At 41.6% G+C, this 16,927-nt stretch overlaps 1 protein-coding gene across 3 annotated transcripts in view; it reads left to right on the top strand.

The window, feature by feature from the left end:
- LOC307127069 (guanylate-binding protein 4-like) overlaps window positions 1-16,927 on the top strand; it is an 89,196-nt gene that overhangs the window by 70,178 nt on the left and 2,091 nt on the right. The window contains exons 1-6 of one of the 3 annotated variants that reach the window (XM_079818047.1): window positions 12,039-12,201; window positions 12,806-12,997; window positions 13,106-13,233; window positions 15,955-16,064; window positions 16,338-16,528; window positions 16,658-16,900. In XM_079818047.1, the coding sequence (XP_079674173.1) occupies window positions 12,823-12,997; window positions 13,106-13,233; window positions 15,955-16,064; window positions 16,338-16,528; window positions 16,658-16,900 (847 nt within the window). In that variant the 5' untranslated portion in view covers window positions 12,039-12,201; window positions 12,806-12,822. Of the gene's footprint in view, window positions 1-12,038; window positions 12,202-12,805; window positions 12,998-13,105; window positions 13,234-15,954; window positions 16,065-16,337; window positions 16,529-16,657; window positions 16,901-16,927 lie in introns of those variants that run through there. The other 2 variants (XM_079818049.1, XM_079818048.1) reach the window with 2 other exon arrangements.

The raw sequence follows: 16,927 nt of genomic DNA, 5'->3' as shown, positions 1-16,927 counted from the left end.
TACGTTATCCAGACGTTTATCCATGCGTACGTTATCCAGACGTTTATCCACGCGTACGCTATCCAGACGTTTATCCACATGTACGTTATCCAGACGTTTATCCATGCGTACGTTATCCAGACGTTTATCCACATGTACGTTATCCAGACGTTTATCCACATGTACGTTATCCAGACGTTTATCCATGCGTACGTTATCCAGACGTTTATCCACGCGTACGCTATCCAGACGTTTATCCACATGTACGTTATCCAGACGTTTATCCACGCGTACATTATCCAGACGTTTATCCACGCGTACGCTATCCAGACGTTTATCCACATGTACGTTATCCAGACATTTATCCGAGCGTACGCTATCCAGACGTTTATCCACATGTACGTTATCCAGACATTTATCCGAGCGTACGTTATCCAGACGTTTATCCACACGTACGTTATCCAGACATTTATCCGAGCGTACGTTATCCAGACGTTTATCCACACGTACGTTATCCAGACGTTTATCCATGCGTACGTTATCCAGACGTTTATCCACGCGTACGTTATCCAGACGTTTATCCACATGTACGTTATCCAGACGTTTATCCACGCGTACATTATCCAGACGTTTATCCACGCGTACGCTATCCAGACGTTTATCCACATGTACGTTATCCAGACATTTATGCGTGTGACGTTAACTTAACGCCTTACGGCGCTTATTTAACGTCTGGCGGCGTTATGAAAACTGTGCTTTAATATTAATACGGCGATGAAAAGCACGCAAATTCTGACACATTTGGCTTTCGATATTATCCAGACGTTTATCCACGCGTACGTTATCTAGACGTTTATCCACACATACGCTATCCAGACGTTTATCCACATGTACGTTATCCAGACGTTTATCCACATGTACGTTATCCAGACGTTTATCCATGCGTACGTTATCCAGACGTTTATCCACGCGTACGCTATCCAGACGTTTATCCACATGTACGTTATCCAGACGTTTATCCACATGTACGTTATCCAGACGTTTATCCATGCGTACGTTATCCAGACGTTTATCCACGCGTACGCTATCCAGACGTTTATCCACATGTACGTTATCCAGACGTTTATCCACGCGTACATTATCCAGACGTTTATCCACGCGTACGCTATCCAGACGTTTATCCACATGTACGTTATCCAGACATTTATCCGAGCGTACGCTATCCAGACGTTTATCCACATGTACGTTATCCAGACATTTATCCGAGCGTACGTTATCCAGACGTTTATCCACACGTACGTTATCCAGACATTTATCCGAGCGTACGTTATCCAGACGTTTATCCACACGTACGTTATCCAGACGTTTATCCATGCGTAGGTTATCCAGACGTTTATCCACGCGTACGTTATCCAGACGTTTATCCACATGTACGTTATCCAGACGTTTATCCACGCGTACGCTACCCAGACGTTTATCCACATGTACGTTATCCAGACATTTATCCACGCGTACGCTATCCAGACGTTTATCCACATGTACGTTATCCAGACATTTATCCGAGCGTACGTTATCCAGACGTTTATCCACACGTACGTTATCCAGGCGTTTATCGTACGTTATCCAGACGTTTATCCACGCGTACGTTATCCAAACGTTTATCGTACGTTATCCAGACGTTTAGCCACGCGTACGTTATCCAGACGTTTATCCACGCGTACGCTATCCAGACGTTTATCCACACGTACGTTATCAAGACGTTTATCGTACGTTATCCAGACGTTTATCCACGCGTACGTTATCCAAACGTTTATCCACATGTACGTTATCCAGACGTTTATCCACGCGTACCTTATTCAGACGTTTATCCACGCGTACGTTATCCAGACGTTTATCCACATGTACGTTATCCAGATGTTTATCCACGCGTACGTTATTCAGACGTTTATCCACGCGTACGTTATCCAAACGTTTATCCACATGTACGTTATTCAAATGTTTATCCACACGTTTATCCACACGTACGTTATCCAGACTTATCCAGACGTTTATGCACACGTACGTTATCCAGACGTTTATCCACACGTATGTTATCCAGACATTTATCCACACATACGTTATCCACACGTATGTTCCCCAGACATTTATCCACACATACGTTATCCAGACGTTTATCCACGTGTACGTTATTCAGACGTTTATCCACACGTACGTTATCCAGATGTTTATTCACGCGTACGTTATTCAGACGTTTATCCACACGTACGTTATCCAGACGTTTATCCACACGTATGTTATCCAGACATTTATCCACACATACGTTATCCAGACGTTTATCCACGCGTACGTTATTCAGACGTTTATCCACACGTACGTTATCCAGACGTTTATCCACACGTACGTTATCCAGACGTTTAACCACACGTACGTTATCCAGACGTTTATCCACGCGTACGTTATTCAGACGTTTATCCACACGTACGTTATCCAGACGTTTATCCACACGTACGTTATCCAGACGTTTATCCACACGTACGTTATCCAGACATTTATCCACGCGTACGCTATCCAGACGTTTATCCACATGTACGTTATCCAGACATTTATCCGAGCGTACGTTATCCAGACGTTTATCCACACGTACGTTATCCAGGCGTTTATCGTACGTTATCCAGACGTTTATCCACGCGTACGTTATCCAAACGTTTATCGTACGTTATCCAGACGTTTAGCCACGCGTACGTTATCCAGACGTTTATCCACGCGTACGCTATCCAGACGTTTATCCACACGTACGTTATCCAGACGTTTATCGTACGTTATCCAGACGTTTATCCACGCGTACGTTATCCAAACGTTTATCCACATGTACGTTATCCAGACGTTTATCCACGCGTACCTTATTCAGACGTTTATCCACGCGTACGTTATCCAGACGTTTATCCACATGTACGTTATCCAGATGTTTATCCACGCGTACGTTATCCAAACGTTTATCCACATGTACGTTATCCAAATGTTTATCCACGCGTACGTTATCCACACGTTTATCCACACGTACGTTATCCAGACTTATCCAGACGTTTATGCACACGTACGTTATCCAGACGTTTATCCACACGTATATGTTATCCAGACATTTCTCCACACATACGTTATCCAGACGTTTATCCACGCGTACGTTATTCAGACGTTTATCCACACGTACGTTATCCAGACATTTATCCACACGTACGTTATCCAGACGTTTATCCACACGTACGTAATCCAGACGTTTATCCACACGTATGTTCCCCAGACATTTATCCACACATACGTTATCCAGACGTTTGTCCACGCGTACGTTATTCAGACGTTTATCCACACGTACGTTATCCAGATGTTTATTCACGCGTACGTTATTCAGACGTTTATCCACACGTACGTTATCCAGACGTTTATCCACACGTATGTTATCCAGACATTTATCCACACATACGTTATCCAGACGTTTATCCACGCGTACGTTATTCAGACGTTTATCCACACGTACGTTATCCAGATGTTTATTCACGCGTACGTTATTCAGACGTTTATCCACACGTACGTTATCCAGACGTTTATCCGAGCGTACGTTATCCAGACGTTTATCCACACGTACGTTATCCAGACATTTATCCGAGCGTACGTTATCCAGACGTTTATCCACACGTACGTTATCCAGACGTTTATCCATGCGTACGTTATCCAGACGTTTATCCACGCGTACGTTATCCAGACGTTTATCCACATGTACGTTATCCAGACGTTTATCCACGCGTACGCTACCCAGACGTTTATCCACATGTACGTTATCCAGACATTTATCCACGCGTACGCTACCCAGACGTTTATCCACATGTACGTTATCCAGACATTTATCCGAGCGTACGTTATCCAGACGTTTATCCACACGTACGTTATCCAGGCGTTTATCGTACGTTATCCAGACGTTTATCCACGTGTACGTTATCCAAACGTTTATCGTACGTTATCCAGACGTTTAGCCACGCGTACGTTATCCAGACGTTTATCCACGCGTACGCTATCCAGACGTTTATCCACACGTACGTTATCAAGACGTTTATCGTACGTTATCCAGACGTTTATCCACGCGTACGTTATCCAAACGTTTATCCACATGTACGTTATCCAGACGTTTATCCACGCGTACCTTATTCAGACGTTTATCCACGCGTACGTTATCCAGACGTTTATCCACATGTACGTTATCCAGATGTTTATCCACGCGTACGTTATTCAGACGTTTATCCACGCGTACGTTATCCAAACGTTTATCCACATGTACGTTATTCAAATGTTTATCCACACGTTTATCCACACGTACGTTATCCAGACTTATCCAGACGTTTATGCACACGTACGTTATCCAGACGTTTATCCACACGTATGTTATCCAGACATTTATCCACACATACGTTATCCACACGTATGTTCCCCAGACATTTATCCACACATACGTTATCCAGACGTTTATCCACGTGTACGTTATTCAGACGTTTATCCACACGTACGTTATCCAGATGTTTATTCACGCGTACGTTATTCAGACGTTTATCCACGCGTACGTTATCTAGACGTTTATCCACACATACGCTATCCAGACGTTTATCCACATGTACGTTATCCAGACGTTTATCCACATGTACGTTATCCAGACGTTTATCCATGCGTACGTTATCCAGACGTTTATCCACGCGTACGCTATCCAGACGTTTATCCACATGTACGTTATCCAGACGTTTATCCACATGTACGTTATCCAGACGTTTATCCATGCGTACGTTATCCAGATGTTTATCCACGCGTACGCTATCCAGACGTTTATCCACATGTACGTTATCCAGACGTTTATCCACGCGTACATTATCCAGACGTTTATCCACGCGTACGCTATCCAGACGTTTATCCACATGTACGTTATCCAGACATTTATCCGAGCGTACGCTATCCAGACGTTTATCCACATGTACGTTATCCAGACATTTATCCGAGCGTACGTTATCCAGACGTTTATCCACACGTACGTTATCCAGACATTTATCCGAGCGTACGTTATCCAGACGTTTATCCACACGTACGTTATCCAGACGTTTATCCATGCGTACGTTATCCAGACGTTTATCCACGCGTACGTTATCCAGACGTTTATCCACATGTACGTTATCCAGACGTTTATCCACGCGTACGCTACCCAGACGTTTATCCACATATACGTTATCCAGACATTTATCCACGCGTACGCTATCCAGACGTTTATCCACATGTACGTTATCCAGACATTTATCCGAGCGTACGTTATCCAGACGTTTATCCACACGTACGTTATCCAGGCGTTTATCGTACGTTATCCAGACGTTTATCCACGCGTACGTTATCCAAACGTTTATCGTACGTTATCCAGACGTTTAGCCACGCGTACGTTATCCAGACGTTTATCCACGCGTACGCTATCCAGACGTTTATCCACACGTACGTTATCAAGACGTTTATCGTACGTTATCCAGACGTTTATCCACGCGTACGTTATCCAAACGTTTATCCACATGTACGTTATCCAGACGTTTATCCACGCGTACCTTATTCAGACGTTTATCCACGCGTACGTTATCCAGACGTTTATCCACATGTACGTTATCCAGATGTTTATCCACGCGTACGTTATTCAGACGTTTATCCACGCGTACGTTATCCAAACGTTTATCCACATGTACGTTATTCAAATGTTTATCCACACGTTTATCCACACGTACGTTATCCAGACTTATCCAGACGTTTATGCACACGTACGTTATCCAGACGTTTATCCACACGTATGTTATCCAGACATTTATCCACACATACGTTATCCACACGTATGTTCCCCAGACATTTATCCACACATACGTTATCCAGACGTTTATCCACGTGTACGTTATTCAGACGTTTATCCACACGTACGTTATCCAGATGTTTATTCACGCGTACGTTATTCAGACGTTTATCCACACGTACGTTATCCAGACGTTTATCCACACGTATGTTATCCAGACATTTATCCACACATACGTTATCCAGACGTTTATCCACGCGTACGTTATTCAGACGTTTATCCACACGTACGTTATCCAGACGTTTATCCACACGTACGTTATCCAGACGTTTATCCACACGTACGTTATCCAGACGTTTATCCACGCGTACGTTATTCAGACGTTTATCCACACGTACGTTATTCAGACGTTTATCCACACGTACGTTATCCAGACGTTTATCCACACGTACGTTATCCAGACGTTTATCCACACGTACGTTATCCAGACATTTATCCACGCGTACGCTATCCAGACGTTTATCCACATGTACGTTATCCAGACATTTATCCGAGCGTACGTTATCCAGACGTTTATCCACACGTACGTTATCCAGGCGTTTATCGTACGTTATCCAGACGTTTATCCACGCGTACGTTATCCAAACGTTTATCGTACGTTATCCAGACGTTTAGCCACGCGTACGTTATCCAGACGTTTATCCACGCGTACGCTATCCAGACGTTTATCCACACGTACGTTATCCAGACGTTTATCGTACGTTATCCAGACGTTTATCCACGCGTACGTTATCCAAACGTTTATCCACATGTACGTTATCCAGACGTTTATCCACGCGTACCTTATTCAGACGTTTATCCACGCGTACGTTATCCAGACGTTTATCCACATGTACGTTATCCAGATGTTTATCCACGCGTACGTTATCCAAACGTTTATCCACATGTACGTTATCCAAATGTTTATCCACGCGTACGTTATCCACACGTTTATCCACACGTACGTTATCCAGACTTATCCAGACGTTTATGCACACGTACGTTATCCAGACGTTTATCCACACGTATATGTTATCCAGACATTTCTCCACACATACGTTATCCAGACGTTTATCCACGCGTACGTTATTCAGACGTTTATCCACACGTACGTTATCCAGACATTTATCCACACGTACGTTATCCAGACGTTTATCCACACGTACGTAATCCAGACGTTTATCCACACGTATGTTCCCCAGACATTTATCCACACATACGTTATCCAGACGTTTGTCCACGCGTACGTTATTCAGACGTTTATCCACACGTACGTTATCCAGATGTTTATTCACGCGTACGTTATTCAGACGTTTATCCACACGTACGTTATCCAGACGTTTATCCACACGTATGTTATCCAGACATTTATCCACACATACGTTATCCAGACGTTTATCCACGCGTACGTTATTCAGACGTTTATCCACACGTACGTTATCCAGATGTTTATTCACGCGTACGTTATTCAGACGTTTATCCACACGTACGTTATCCAGACGTTTATCCGAGCGTACGTTATCCAGACGTTTATCCACACGTACGTTATCCAGACATTTATCCGAGCGTACGTTATCCAGACGTTTATCCACACGTACGTTATCCAGACGTTTATCCATGCGTACGTTATCCAGACGTTTATCCACGCGTACGTTATCCAGACGTTTATCCACATGTACGTTATCCAGACGTTTATCCACGCGTACGCTACCCAGACGTTTATCCACATGTACGTTATCCAGACATTTATCCACGCGTACGCTATCCAGACGTTTATCCACATGTACGTTATCCAGACATTTATCCGAGCGTACGTTATCCAGACGTTTATCCACACGTACGTTATCCAGGCGTTTATCGTACGTTATCCAGACGTTTATCCACGTGTACGTTATCCAAACGTTTATCGTACGTTATCCAGACGTTTAGCCACGCGTACGTTATCCAGACGTTTATCCACGCGTACGCTATCCAGACGTTTATCCACACGTACGTTATCAAGACGTTTATCGTACGTTATCCAGACGTTTATCCACGCGTACGTTATCCAAACGTTTATCCACATGTACGTTATCCAGACGTTTATCCACGCGTACCTTATTCAGACGTTTATCCACGCGTACGTTATCCAGACGTTTATCCACATGTACGTTATCCAGATGTTTATCCACGCGTACGTTATTCAGACGTTTATCCACGCGTACGTTATCCAAACGTTTATCCACATGTACGTTATTCAAATGTTTATCCACACGTTTATCCACACGTACGTTATCCAGACTTATCCAGACGTTTATGCACACGTACGTTATCCAGACGTTTATCCACACGTATGTTATCCAGACATTTATCCACACATACGTTATCCACACGTATGTTCCCCAGACATTTATCCACACATACGTTATCCAGACGTTTATCCACGTGTACGTTATTCAGACGTTTATCCACACGTACGTTATCCAGATGTTTATTCACGCGTACGTTATTCAGACGTTTATCCACACGTACGTTATCCAGACGTTTATCCACACGTATGTTATCCAGACATTTATCCACACATACGTTATCCAGACGTTTATCCACGCGTACGTTATTCAGACGTTTATCCACACGTACGTTATCCAGACGTTTATCCACACGTACGTTATCCAGACGTTTATCCACACGTACGTTATCCAGACGTTTATCCACGCGTACGTTATTCAGACGTTTATCCACACGTACGTTATCCAGACGTTTATCCACACGTACGTTATCCAGACGTTTATCCACACGTACGTTATCCAGACATTTATCCACGCGTACGCTATCCAGACGTTTATCCACATGTACGTTATCCAGACATTTATCCGAGCGTACGTTATCCAGACGTTTATCCACACGTACGTTATCCAGGCGTTTATCGTACGTTATCCAGACGTTTATCCACGCGTACGTTATCCAAACGTTTATCGTACGTTATCCAGACGTTTAGCCACGCGTACGTTATCCAGACGTTTATCCACGCGTACGCTATCCAGACGTTTATCCACACGTACGTTATCCAGACGTTTATCGTACGTTATCCAGACGTTTATCCACGCGTACGTTATCCAAACGTTTATCCACATGTACGTTATCCAGACGTTTATCCACGCGTACCTTATTCAGACGTTTATCCACGCGTACGTTATCCAGACGTTTATCCACATGTACGTTATCCAGATGTTTATCCACGCGTACGTTATCCAAACGTTTATCCACATGTACGTTATCCAAATGTTTATCCACGCGTACGTTATCCACACGTTTATCCACACGTACATTATCCAGACTTATCCAGACGTTTATGCACACGTACGTTATCCAGACGTTTATCCACACGTATATGTTATCCAGACATTTCTCCACACATACGTTATCCAGACGTTTATCCACGCGTACGTTATCCACACGTTTATCCACACGTACGTTATCCAGACTTATCCAGACGTTTATGCACACGTACGTTATCCAGACGTTTATCCACACGTATATGTTATCCAGACATTTCTCCACACATACGTAATCCAGACGTTTATCCACACGTACAGATGCCACGCGTACGTTATCCACACGTTTATCCACACGTACGTTATCCAGACTTATCCAGACATTTATCCACACGTACGTTATCCAGACGTTTATCCACACGTACGTAATCCAGACGTTTATCCACACGTATGTTCCCCAGACATTTATCCACACATACGTTATCCAGACGTTTGTCCACGCGTACGTTATTCAGACGTTTATCCACACGTACGTTATCCAGATGTTTATTCACGCGTACGTTATTCAGACGTTTATCCACACGTACGTTATCCAGACGTTTATCCACACGTATGTTATCCAGACATTTATCCACACATACGTTATCCAGACGTTTATCCACGCGTACGTTATTCAGACGTTTATCCACACGTACGTTATCCAGATGTTTATTCACGCGTACGTTATTCAGACGTTTATCCACACGTACGTTATCCAGACGTTTATCCACACGTATGTTATCCAGACATTTATCCACACATACGTTATCCAGACGTTTATCCACGCGTACGTTATTCAGACGTTTATCCACACGTACGTAATCCAGATGTTTATCCACGCGTACGTTATTCAGACGTTTATCCACACGTACGTTATCCAGACGTTTATCCACACGTACGTTATTCAGACGTTTATCCACACGTACGTTATCCAGACGTTTATCCACACGTACGTTATCCAGACGTTTATCCACACGTACATTATCCAGGCGCAAAGTAAAACATATATTATTTCCTTCATACGTCGCCGCCGAGCAGTTTTGAGCGCAGCTCTGGCACGTGACCGTGACGTCTAACGTCTCATTTCTTACGTCTGATGCTCACTCACGGGAGGTTTGCAGCCTGACCTTGATGGCCACGATAAACTGGCTCGGAATAAAATGGCCTAACGTTACGCGATGCCGAAAAGAACTGGAGAAAAAGTCCTGCTGTTTGGAGGTAAGTAATAAGTAAGACTAATGTAAACGTGAATAAAAGTTGTATGAACACGCTGTTTGACCTTATGTCTTGTATATTCTGTTTACAGATGCTGTTTCTTCAAGTTTTTGCTGTCAACTGCCTCTGATGTGCAAGCGGCCGTCAGACGCAAGTGTAAAATTTAGCAGCTCATCAGAAAAGTGAATATAATGCTTAATTTATATTTGTGTATAGAGGGTCAGTGGAATCGGTCCAATAATATGTTGTTTTTAATCTTCCAGTGTTCTTTTAATGAAAAACATAGTAAAATCATTTTGTTTAGTTTTGCTGAAACCATGTGAAGTTTTTGGGCTTGTTAATGGAATGTCTCTTCACAGCCTTGGTAGCACATTTAAACTACTGTATTGTGTGACATTATGTCATTCAAAGTATATTTTACAATGTATAGCTAAGTAATAATACATTATATTGTTATTGACTACAAAGTGTATGTTTTTTATATTTAGGGAAGGTAAAGTAAATAAATAAACTTGAAAAAATTATATATTCATAGTATATTGCTTGTGTGTTCTGAAGACACTGGTAATTCATTTGTAATGTACTTAAAACACAAATAAAGTATACTTATAACACAAATAAATATACTTATAATAAAAATAAAGTATACTTATAACACAAATAAAGTATACTTATAATAAAAATAAAGTATACTTATAACACAAAGTATACTTATAATACAAATAAAGCACATTTAATATCACTAATCAAGCATGTAATTAGTCCCTATACTTAAAGCATACTAAGTATACTTAAAGTTGTTCCAATTTAGCACATTAAAGTACACTAAATACACTTAAAATTATGCTTTAATACAACTTATTTACAACTAAAATATACTTAGTACAAAATTAGTTGTTTCAAAATAGCACATTTCAAGTTAACTAATCATTACCACACTTCAAGGATACTGATAATTAGGCTTGCTGCAAGTATACTTAGCATACTTTTTTTTCACTAGGGTAGTCTGTGACTTTCCCAATATGTCAACACTGCTGAAAGCACAGAATATTTACTTATACCTTTTTCTAGAGGAAGAATCTGACAGAGAATGAATAATTTACCCCCTCACTTTCTTTTGACCATTAAACACATTAAAAGATTCTGCCATCATGAGTTGCTAAAGGCACGGTTTGTTGATCATTGCACTAACAACCTCTTAGCTCAGTGTGTCAGACCATGGCAGTAATCTGCTATTTCAGAGACTTCAGCATCTAAACCCTTTCCATGTGTGTGTGGAAGACACAAGGTTATGTTGTTTATCTTGCAAGGTTTGTGCTTTCATGCAATAATTTTATTGAACAGGATAAAACATTGAACTTTAAACTTTGTATGTTGTTTCATGCACTAATGATTGATTCACAAGTAAACATATTTGCCCCATTATTTCCATGATGTCTGATACCCACGAGAAAGTCAGTTAGTGTTGGGAATTTCCTGAGGGGAAAAAAAAACAGATACAGATTAACAAGGGCAATGTGGTTACACAATCTGGGAAGATTCCAAGTGTCTTGTATCTTCTAAAACATGTTGCAGTTGCTAATTTTAAAAGTGAAACCAAGAGTTAAACTGCACATTGCTATTTACTCAGTCAATAAAAGGGGAGTCAACCTCAGAAAATAACCGGAGAGAGACTGAGAGACCAGGGACGTCCCCTAACTTACTCTAGACCAATAGGCCTTAAGAGCCGGACCTAAAGGAGTGTCTAAGAGAGAATGTCAGGAAGCTACAACATTTACTGTGTACAACTCAGATCGAGCTGCTGAAGTTAAGTGAAGCAAAAGGGTAAGTGACATTCCTTCATCCATATATAATATGGGTATTACAACAGCTTTAAATGACTTTGTTCATCAACTAAACCTAGTTTGAATTGGGGCTGATCAGGTAGCTGGACACAAAGCTTACAGCATTTGCTTGTGTCATTTGTGGGGAACGTGTGTGTGTGTGTGTGTGTGTGTGTGTGTGTGTGTGTGTGTGTGTGTGTGTGTGTGTGTGTGTGTGTGTGTGTGTGTGTGTGTGTGTGTGTGTGTGTGTGTGTGTGTGTGTGTGTGTGTGTGTGTGTGTGTGTGTGTGTGTGTGCATTATGTGAGTGTGGATGTCTGCATGTGTTGAAAGATGTGGGTTTTATTGGAGTGTTTATATACGTGTATAAGTCTATAAAGTCTGTTGATTTTGTCTGTTTCTCTTTCCATGTGTATGTGTGTGTTAAAATGACACGAAAAACACTTTTACATAAACTTCCCCAAACTGAAAAAAGGAAAAACTGCTTATCTGGGGAATTACTGTATTTTTTACTGTAGAATTTCTGGACTATTTCTCAACTCATCTTGACGTTTCTAGTACACTGCAGTTACTTGAAGGATTTTAAATGTGTGTATCTGTTGGACAGCGTATTCTCCTGTGACCATGGACAAACCAGTGTGCTTGATTGACACAGAGTCAGATGGGAAGCTGTGTGTGCAGCCGTCAGCGCTACAGATCCTGCAGCAGATCCAGCAGCCGGTGGTGGTGGTGGCCGTGGTGGGTCTCTACCGCACCGGGAAGTCCTACCTGATGAACCGCCTCGCAGGGAAACAAACAGGTTAGACCCCCACAGGTAGCACTAAAAGCGTGTAAAATCTTAAGAGAAACATCATGCAGTTACATGCATATAAGTCATTGTGGGTTTTTTCTGGTGTGGCATTATCAGGGTTTGCGTTGGGCAGCACCATCGAGTCCAAGACGAAGGGCATCTGGATGTGGTGTGTGTCCCACCCCACTAAAGCAGGAACCACTCTGGTGCTGCTGGACACGGAGGGACTCGGAGACGTGGACAAGGTGATGTAAAAACCAAAGTACTGAAATACAACTTAAAGTAACATCAAATGTCACAAGGAGTTTCAGTGGTCCATTAATGCTTTCACTTACAGAGCAGAGTCACTCATCTTATACAGATGAAATGCCACATTCACCATATTGTTGGCTTTTTAGAATGAACACATATTCAATTAATAGCTTGCTAATTTGTTGTTAATAGGAGGTGAGTGTAAAACAACACTTTCCTAACTACCGTGCACATTCTTAAAAAATGTATTTGAAGTGAACGAATTAAACTTCAGTGTAAACACCCACTGCTGTGATTGGCTGCTGTGAGCCTTCAGTGTAAACGCCCACTGCTGTGATTGGCTGCTGTGAGTCTCAGTGTAAACACCAACTGCTGTGATTGGCTGCTGTGAGACTCAGTGTAAACGCACACTGCTGTGATTGGCTGCTGTGAGACTCAGTGTAAACGCACACTGCTGTGATTGGCTGCTGTGAGACTCAGTGTTAACACCCACTGCTGTGATTGGCTGCTGTGAGACTCAGTGTAAACACCCACTGCTGTTATTGGCTGCTGTGAGACTTCAGTGTAAACGCCCACTGCTGTGATTTGCTGCTGTGAGACTTCAGTGTAAACGCCACTGCTGTGATTGGCTAACATCTTTTCCAATGAAATAGCTAAGTATTACAATTGGAACTCTCTCGAAAACTTTTAAAACATTTTTAATATTACAGCTGTTGATTAACTAATTATAAAAAGTGTTGATAACAGCATAATATTTAGATTGTATTCAGATGGTGGCATGAAAGATTGCAGTGATGATCATTGTAGCTGATCACACACATGTTGAGCGCTTGAATGCAGCTAATCGTTGAATCTCATCGTTGAAACTCAATTTCTTCACACTAACGGATACTTTCACAATAACTAACAGTGCAAACACAATGTAAATAAGAGATTCGTTGATTATAACTGGAGTTTTGGCAAGAGTCCAGAACTCAGTCACTGATAAACTCATGCTGTTTGATTGACAGCTCCAGCGATTGCAAAGGGAGCGTTCTTTGATCGCTTTCTATGTATAATATAATCACAGTTTAAATAACATTATTTTCATCCTACTAAGAGAAACAATAGCTGTTTCCATTACCCTTCAAATTTTGGAAAATGGAGTCCTTCTGGCGTCACTCTGAAGGTCTGGCTACGCGAGACTAGCGGCATGTGTGTTATTTACCTACTACTTGCCATGTACAAATCAGTCAGCAGGGCTATAGTGGTAACGACATTGATCTTCTGCAGAGGCACTATTTCACTTTTCTATGATGTCATAAATCAGCAAATTCCAAAACAAGCTGTTTTTGGACTAACAAGGAAGTTTTCCGTTCTGAAATTTACAGGATAGAGTATGATGACCTCTTATTAGTGCTGGGTGATAAGGCTGAAAACTGTATCACAATATAAGTGTTTCATATCGGTCGATATCGATAATTATTGCTATTTTTATGACCTATTTAAACTAAGGACCAGGAGATAAATATTTTACATTTAAACATTATTATCTTAAACTTAACTTTCCTCTGATTATAATCCCTTCAGTTATAAAGGCAGAATTGTCCACACAACCATGGAAAACACTCAAATAATTAAAATATAAACACAAGTCTAAAATCACATTGAACACTTAACAATTATCTCTTAACATTAAGGTGCAGCGCCTCCTTTATTTCTTTGTAACTGTTACCGTTTAGATGCTTTGTCATAAGGCACTGATGCAGAGTAACATTATCTCTCCATGTAGTTTCAAAGGTTGAATCCGAAATCGCCCCCATACCCTTAAATAGGGCATTATTTGAGGGGACAGCCATTTGTAGTGGTGTCCGAAACCATAGTGAACATTATTGAGTGCACTCATTCTATTCCACTTTGCACCGCAATAACGAGTCCGAATTCGCTCACTTGTTTTCATTCACTCCTTCAAGTGAACTGTATTAGTGGATTAAAGTAGGGAATAGTGATTTGAGAGTTTAGGGGGCGATTTCGGATTCAGCCAAAGTCAAGAATAGCACAACGGCGAGCACAACGAGTATAAACACATCCCCAAACGAATGAGGCATGCGTGCTGTCAGCGGAGGCTCACACTGCAGAGCCAGATGAAAGTATAAACAAGGCTGGTAGAACAAGTTTCTGGTATTACCAGTCTTGGTAGGGACAACAGTCTTTAGATGCAGACGACATTGGTTACGGTCAGACTTATACAATCCAAAAAACTGCCATTCTGGCGAGCTGACTTGTTTTCCTGTTTTATCAACAATTTCCTTGCTCGCTGCGGCACTCACTTTCCACTTATCACTCCACGCCAGTTCTGTTTACTGAAGAATCCAACACGAGACAACGATATGGCGCAATCAAACCGGATACTGTTACATAATTGCCTGTTAGCCTGTCACTCCCTACTTTGCTTGGTTACCAGAGAGCGAGTGCCTTTGTTCATGCAACCAAACTTGCTTCGCAACCTCTGGTTTCTTCCGACAAAGAAAAAAAAAGTTATTGAACGTTTTATTGAACACATTTTTTATTGATATCGATTACGTGTCTATCGCGATACATATTCTTACCGTTTTATCGCCCAGCCCTACCTCTTATATGTCTGATTTCTCAATTTATGACCCCTTTAAAGATTAATTTGCACTGAGATTAATCTCCAGTTTTTCTAACTCTATGATTGTCTTTCTCTTTCTCAGGGAGACTCAAAGCATGACACCAACATCTTCTGTCTGGCTGTGTTACTGAGCAGCACTCTGGTCTACAACAGTCGAGGGACGATTGACAACAGGGCTGTAGAGGAGCTGCAGTATCCTTCTGACAACCTAGATAACTATCATGTCATTTAGCTGGTGTTTTTATCCAAAGTGTTTAACAAATGAGTACAAATACATCAGGACATTGCAGTCAAAACAAGAAGACATCACTTTTTGTAAGGTGCTACACATGTTTTATTGGCATGTGAAGGTACAGTCATCATGAGGACGTGCATTGGGTTTATTTTGCACCTATGCATTTATGCATCATGTGTTGTTGTTTGACAGTCACTTAACATGTTTGACATGCCTGAACAAACTGTCAGATATGTTACTGAACTAACAGAGTGCATTAAAGTCAAATCATCAGATGAGGATGCCGACGAGTCAAGCGAGTTTGTGAAGTTCTTCCCTAGTTTCATCTGGGCTGTGAGAGACTTCACACTGGAGCTAAAGATTGACAGCAAAGATGTAACAGAGAATGAGTACCTAGAGTTTGCTCTGAAGTTGAAGCATGGTAATTATTAAAAGTAAAAAAAAGCTTCTCTCTCAATATCTTTGTCACAATGAGTGACATTATGTGACTACCTATGGATTAGTAATATTTGAATTGAGAGGATCTACAGCATGTGCTCATTTGTTTTAGGCACATCAAAAAAAGTGATGGAGTACAACTTGCCCAGGGAGTGCATCCAAAAATTCTTCCCTTCCAGGACGTGCTTCACTTTCCCGTTTCCAACCGCCCCAGAGAATTTGTCTCGTTTGGAGAGCTTGGATCCTGCTGATGTTTCCCCCGACTTCCTGGAGGTCACAGATAATTTCTGCAAGTTTGTCTTTCACGAGAGCCAAGAGAAGAAGCTGAAGGAGGGAATAACAGTCACTGGCAGAGGTGATTCAAAATTGATTAAGAGTTTGC

The sequence above is a fragment of the Gobio gobio genome, assembly GCF_949357685.1.
Source record: "Gobio gobio genome assembly, chromosome: 5".
In the NCBI taxonomy this organism is placed as follows: Eukaryota; Metazoa; Chordata; class Actinopteri; order Cypriniformes; family Gobionidae; genus Gobio; species Gobio gobio.
Note: the sequence above shows the minus strand (reverse complement) of the source record. Positions and strands in the feature narration are given on the sequence as shown.